The 7,254-nt window shown below is 30.6% G+C and overlaps 1 protein-coding gene across 1 annotated transcript in view; it reads left to right on the top strand.

Annotated features, from left to right (window-relative positions):
• LOC106791113 (putative uncharacterized protein DDB_G0277255) overlaps positions 1-5,301 on the top strand; it is an 11,397-nt gene extending 6,096 nt beyond the window's left edge. Inside the window, exons 4-8 of the mRNA XM_014756509.1 lie at positions 1-632; positions 2,585-2,680; positions 2,899-3,251; positions 3,345-3,670; positions 4,485-5,301. The exon at positions 1-632 is cut by the window's left edge and continues 1,487 nt beyond it. Coding sequence (XP_014611995.1) covers positions 1-632; positions 2,585-2,680; positions 2,899-3,251; positions 3,345-3,670; positions 4,485-4,801 — 1,724 coding nt within the window. The 3' untranslated portion in view covers positions 4,802-5,301. The remainder of the gene's footprint in view (positions 633-2,584; positions 2,681-2,898; positions 3,252-3,344; positions 3,671-4,484) is intronic.
• The last annotated feature ends 1,953 nt before the right edge of the window (positions 5,302-7,254 follow it).

Below are 7,254 nucleotides of genomic sequence, written 5' to 3'. Positions count from 1 at the left end.
TTGGTGGTGTTGGTGGTGTTGGTGATGGTGGTGCTGCTGCTAGTGGCGCTGCTGCTGGTTTGATTGGTGTTCTTAATAATTTTGACCTGCTAACTAATCTCGCTACTACTAATAATCCAATAAATAATATTACAACCGAGTATTTGAGTAACGATAACGACGAACAGAATGGTCAACACAAATCCTCGATTGAATTGGACGATTTTGAGATCGACGATAACGAGGTAATAATACGTGGTATCAATAACGAGGAGATAGCTTCGACCCAACCGGTAAATACTTATCGTCGGAATGCTATTGTTTCTACCGGAAATAATGACATCTTGGACGAGCTCAGTACCAAAAGCATTTCACCTGTTAATCCATTCGATATCGAGGATAACGACTTCGAGGTCAGAACTTTATATACCGTACTACAAAACGATATCTCGGGAAGAAACTCTGATGACCATTCCGATGATCCGTCCGTACCATCAACGTCCAACCGACAAGAACGGCATTTTTCTGGAATCGACCGTAATACAACAACACCTTCTTCTTCAGCTAATGGTCTTATATCTTCCCCTACAAGAACGACCACCACTCCTAACACAAGACAACAAAATCTATATCGCACTGGCAACGAGCAGTTCGTGAGTGTCGTATTGATAATAACAAAGCTCTCTATACATTCTTCTCTATGGATCAATTTGTTATGGAGGAAAAGTTAAACCCTTTACCCCATACCCTCAAACCTCTATTCCAAGTATTGTTTTATTATTATTATCGGTTGTGGTATCGTTTTTTTCATTAATTTTATGTGTTGTTTTGCTTTTCCTCCTCTTACTACTTTTAATATTAATTTTAAATCTAGATTTCACACAGTGATTATTATACAAATACAAATACAAATATGCAAAACGTTACTTAACGATATTCAACAAAGGCTCGCACGATGCTTAACGACGTAGATATTTGTTATTGATTGTGCATTTCGATAAAACCTCCATTTGCAACAGTCTATATCATTATGTAACATACTTCTATATTGTGCAAGCACAAGCGTCTTCACACCACGCCATCACCATCGTGATACTAATATGTGTTACGTTGCTTACTTTATCAGATACTTTAGCTAACAACTATCCCAGTTAACCTAAATAGCCGATTATTTATACGTACATATAAATTTTTATTTTAAAAATGTCAACTTTTATCTTAGAAGTGTTAGAGAAAGAAAGAAAGAATTTTGGTGCGAGGAAAAAATACGACGTAGCTCGAGAAAAATATATTCCATTTGATGATTATCTCGTTTTAAAAATGTTACGAAACTTGTTCATTTACTACTGGGTCCAAGTCACCACCTAGAAACTCTCATCCGTTAATCGTGAGCGCCTTCAAATTTTATTTATAGATCAGAGCTCCTTCGCAACTTCTTTCTCTCTCTGTCTCTGTCTCTCTCTCTCTTTCTTTCTTTAGGAAAAAGAGATGCCAAGTAGAAATGTGCCATCGTACGTCGTATCATTCTCAAAAGTGTTATTCGTGTTTATTAATTGATTATTTTCGATATTTCATTCATAGATTTCATCGTGATAAAGAAATAAACATTAGAAAAAAATAAATGGTGTTGCACCAGGTTCTGTGAGAAGAATTGAGAAAGCTGGATTAAAGTTAACAAATTGAAATTCGTCATCGTCAAAATAAAGATCAAAATTTTGTTGAGAACTTTTTTGGATTTCAACTGCTCGAAGATCGTTTTTAATTTTGTTGTTTCAAATGGGTACAAATTCAGTTGCTTCAATTTGATTTAAAATAATTCGTATAAAATCTTCAACTTTGATAAGTTTCATTATATAAAGTACATATCTATATATATATATATATATGTAATGTAATTTAGTATTACACTTAAAAGTAATATTTTTGACGAGTTTTGTTTGCTAAGTGTCATTGAAATTCTCGTAAACTGGCTTACACGCAAATAATCGGCTGGGTTTTGTGGTGTACTTGGACGTTGTTAGCTCTTGTTTTAGTTTATGCATTTTTATTAGGCATCGTGGAGCCTTTGGCAACTCAAAAACGTATATCTACTTATGTTCGTACAACCAGCTTTGTTGGTAATACGATATCCTTCAATACTATTATATTTCCACTAGAAGTTAATTTTGAGGTAAGAGGATATGTAGTTTTATTTGTTTTCTTTTCCTTATTTTTTCCCTTGGTAACCACCCCCCAATTTAAGTTAAACATCTTTGTATTAAGAATATATGTCTAGTCATGGATCACCAAATTAATCCAAAATTTAATGTTGCAAAATATTAGAAAAATAATATTTCCTAGATAAATCATTGCATTTTTTAACAGAATAAATGTAATAATGAAAATTGATGACATATATTTTGATTTAAGGTTGAAATATATTTTTTGTGTAAACAAATGATAGACGTATGACTAATCATTGTTTATTGTGATGGTTCTTATCATCATCGTTGTGTAATATATTCTTTTTTCTGACACACACACACACACATATATATATACATACATATAGAACATAACAAATATATTATACTTGAAAATTATCCTGTTACGATTTTTTTTTTAGGAGGGTAGTCCAACCAATAGACCGGTGCGTAATCTATTCCAAGCTCATCGAGATGAAAAGTGTGGCTTAAACGGTTTGCGAAATATTGGAAATACAGTGAGTATTATATTTGTATTATTAGCTTATTTAAACCTACCCTATTATATATTGGTACAGTTCATTTAAATAAAATTTAATTCTTAGTATTATAAGATATATAATTGATTGTTCTCAGCATAGATAATATATTTTATAAATCACATATAAAAAAGTTATTTATTTATTGTTATAATTTTCTGATAATTTTCAAACAATGAATAATCTACTTTTTGCAGTGTTTTATGAACAGCGTGATACAATGTCTGAGCAACACCCGACCGCTCTTAGAATACGTCATGAACGAGCATTATATAGCCGATATAAATACAACTACATCCAGTATGAAAGGTGCTCTGATCAAGGCATTCAGCCAAGTAATACACGAATTGTGGCAAGTTGATTGCGATCACGCGGTCAATACAACAGCATTAAAGTCTCAGATACAAAGATTTACGCCACGATTTATGGGATATAGTCAGCAAGATGCTCAAGAATTCCTTAGGTATTTGTTGGAAGGATTGCATGAAGATGTTAATAGGGTCACCATTAAACCCCAACCAATTCACACGGATATACCTGACATGTACACGTAAGACAGTATACCTATCACATACACGTATTTATATTCGTTACAATTTTTGTCTTATTATTCTATTTTGATTAATAATAATTTTGAAATTAGGGAAAGCGAAAAAGCAGCAGAAAGTTGGAAACGTTATCTTCGCAGTGAAGACAGTATGGTAGTTGATTTATTTGTTGGACAATTACGATCGTCTTTACGTTGTACATTTTGCGATCACGTATCGGTAACGTTGGATCCTTTTTGGGATTTAAGTTTACCGATTCCATCTAGAAGTGGTACAGTCAGGCTCAGTCAATGCTTAGAACATTTTACGCGAGAAGAAGTTCTCGATGGGGATGAGAAACCAACATGTTCGAAATGTCAGATGAGGAGAAAGTGTACCAAAAGTTTTAGCATACAAAAGTTCCCAAAAATTCTTGTTATCCGTATCCTTTTGTTTGCATATATATGATCTGATGAATTATAAACTATTTTCTAAAAATTGGGCATTTAGTTTTATGCAGAAAGCTACCAATCTTCTCGATGATCTGGAATTTAAGTAAATTTAATATGAATATTTAATTTTATAAAAATAGATGGAAGAGAAGAAAGTGTATGCTTGTAATAATTATGTAATGTAAGTGTTGTTCTATTGATTGGTAATTTTTAGTGTTGGATAGATTTCTGCATAACTTGACTCAATTTTCTTTGTTTAAATATAAGGAGGTATCAAGACTTTCTAGATTTTTTAACATTTTAGAATCTAACAAGGAGAGAGTCAAGTAGACAGGACACTTAAATTTTACATGATTGTAGAGGTCCATCAGGATCGTATAATGTGCAAGCAGTAAGATTAAATACTTAATCGTTTCCAAGAAAATGAAAGAAAAAGTTTCACATATATTCTTATGTAACACTTTGATTCATGTTAGATGAAAAAATAAATTTTTTACAGTTCAATAATTCGATAAAAAAAGAAATTATAGAAAGATATACACGGATGGGTTGGGCCTTATAGTTTGCACAGTGTATGGTTCTGATGGATCGCTACAATTATGTAGAATTTTGTAAAAAAAATTCATTTCCTGTCAACTGAGCTCTTTATAAGAAAAACAAATAGCAGAAAAAACAGTATTGAGATAAGAATTCAGTGTTAAAATAAACCTACATAGGAATATTTTTGGATTCTTTCTTGTATTACGATTTGCAATTTTGTTCTAAGACAATGATTTAACCTTAACATTTGATTTACAACAATAGATTTGAAACGATTCTCGCCGATGGAACGCTTTCGTGGCAAGCTAAACGTGATGGTTGATTTTCCATTGATGGATTTGGATCTCAGTGCCTTTGCCGCTCCAAGAGTGCAAGGTTGCACGTACAATTTGTATGGTGTAGCTAATCATTCCGGTACAACGTATTCCGGTCATTACACGGCATATTGCAAGCATCCGTACTCAGGAGAGTGGCACGAGTATAACGACAGCCATGTTTCGGAGATACCAGCTAAATTGGTTGTTTCCAGCGAAGCCTATGTATTATTTTACGAACAGCAGCCTCATAGTTCTCATTTGTAACCTCACGCCATATTTGATCAGCAATCATCTTGCCTCTTGATATATTTATGTACCAGGCTCGATTTAGCCTAGCAATACTCTTCTTCTATCGTGTGCGGTATTGAGAAAAAAAAAGCGAACATTTATTAAATAATAATAAAATAGACGACATGGAGAGACGGGTTATTTTAACTCAGGAACGTAGCGTGTTATATCATCTCGCGCGCAACGTGTCTGTCTCTTTTGTGTGACTAAAGCAAAGTCTCTTTAATGCTCTTATATTCTTCTAAATTAATATTTTTTTGTTGTTGTTTTTTTTTCTTTTTTAAATTTTATTTTTGAAGACAAATTATAACGTTAAAAAAAACTCATTTTTTAATTCACTTATGCAAGAAAACAAAAAACTATATTACTTCATCCATCCGGTTAAAACTATTGTCATCAAGCCGCCTTTAAATAATTTAACCGAGGCTTATCTTTTTTAATTCTATACTTTCGGCTATGCGATGTAAGGCGCACAAAAGAAAAAAAATAAGTAAAATGTCGTTGACGAGATCCCCAAAATATGATGTATGAGGTGATTGACTATATTATTTTAATAGAAATCATACTTCAGAACTATTTATTACGCGCACGTAGCAAGTTTTGCGAGCAAGAATGTAATCATTATTATTATTATTATTATTATTATTATTATTATTCTTTTTTTTATTATTATTATTATTATTATTATCATACTGCGTTAAAAGAATCAATTGAAAAATCAGAATTAATGAATTTAAAAAATTAATATTTTATGAAATATATTTCGTACGAGAAAGGAAAAGAATAATGAACAATGTAATCATGATATATATATATCATATATTCAGATTAATGTTGATGATGGTGAGCCGTAATGGTCGTTGCTGTCGCCAAAGTTTTAGAAGCACGCACGATATGTGTATGATGATCGACTGTGTTTAGTTACATTTTTATTTCTTTTTTTTTGTGTTTTTTTTTTATTATTTAAATCGCTAAGAGAAACTCAAGTTTATTTCTTGATCTTTTTTAAACCCCAGTTGTACATCTGATATTATACTAATAATCTATGATTATATACATTTACGTTTTGTAACATATATTTTGTGTTTAACGGTCATCGCATCACAAGAGATGAATTTTTTATTTATTAAAATATTTATGAAAGAAAATACGATAGAGAATACGATGAAAATAATATATGAACGAATATATGTATTTGTATATATGTAATATAATTTATTTATATTTATTAATACTTTAGTCGTATCGATGCATACAAAAATGCCAATGATTTTTTTAATCTCATACATAGTGAANTGCATTAATATTATTATTATTATTATTATTAATATTATTATTATTATTATTATTATTATTAATAATTTTATTATTATTATATTACATACCAATAAAAAAGGGGTAAGAAAAGGGAGAAAGAAAAATTAGACACAATCCTAGCGCAAATTAATTATTTATTAAAACTAAAATTAGAAAGGAAAGTCAGAAAAAGGATGTCAAAGTAAACATTTTTTAACAAGTGTTATTTACAATAATAATAATCGATGTTAATATTTGCGAGATTAGTCAAAATAAATATCTAGTCGCGCTCAAATTGTCGTAGTTTTCTCCCAAAAAGAAGAAAAGAGAGAGATAATCTTATTATCGAAATCTCCTAAATAAATAAGTAAATAAATAAATGAATAAATAAATAAACAGCAACAAAGATATTTTTAACGCGTATAAGAAAACATTTAACGGAACGAGCAACAATTTTTCTAGAAAAGTTTGACGACATAATAAGAATGTGAAAAATGATTAAATGAGCATAATAAAAAGAAAATGAAAAGAAATAATTTTTTTGTGAAGTCTCTTGAAACTCTTATCGAAATTTTATGATTCTGATGTACGGCATTTACAAATAGAAGTCAACGAAAAATAAAAAAATTAATGGGTGTATATATTGAGCACACAATGATTATATTCTAAAATATTCTTATTTTTGTTTATGATAAATGCAAACAATCGTTTTCAGACATAATTTTGTGTTCTTTTATTTTTTCTAGATATAAATATATTTTTTTATTAAATTTATCAAATGCAGTATATAATAGTTCTTAATTAAATATGGTCATAAAAAGTATGTATTAAACGCTTGAATAAAAATTACGGTGCATCGAGTATAAAAAAGTGAAGGAGGGTTGGGGGGGGTTCACGTGACAACTCGCGACATGTTAGTTCGCGAGACAATTGACAGATGGCAACTTGTTCTTCTTATTAACACGTGTCCTAATATAATATGAAAATGTAGGAGAACTGTTTCGCGCTTCATTCCTTCGCACCGTTAATTTCAACGCAATTAAAAGGATGCACTTTATCGAAAATATTTCAATGGATATTTCCTGTAATATAAATTGTTATTCGTTATAATCTTACTAGAAAAATTATAGGAA

Source organism: Polistes canadensis, unplaced genomic scaffold (assembly GCF_001313835.1).
Source record: "Polistes canadensis isolate GaletaPanama2010 unplaced genomic scaffold, ASM131383v1 scaffold_286, whole genome shotgun sequence".
Taxonomy (NCBI): Eukaryota; Metazoa; Arthropoda; class Insecta; order Hymenoptera; family Vespidae; genus Polistes; species Polistes canadensis.
This window is presented reverse-complemented; position numbering and strand designations above follow the sequence as displayed.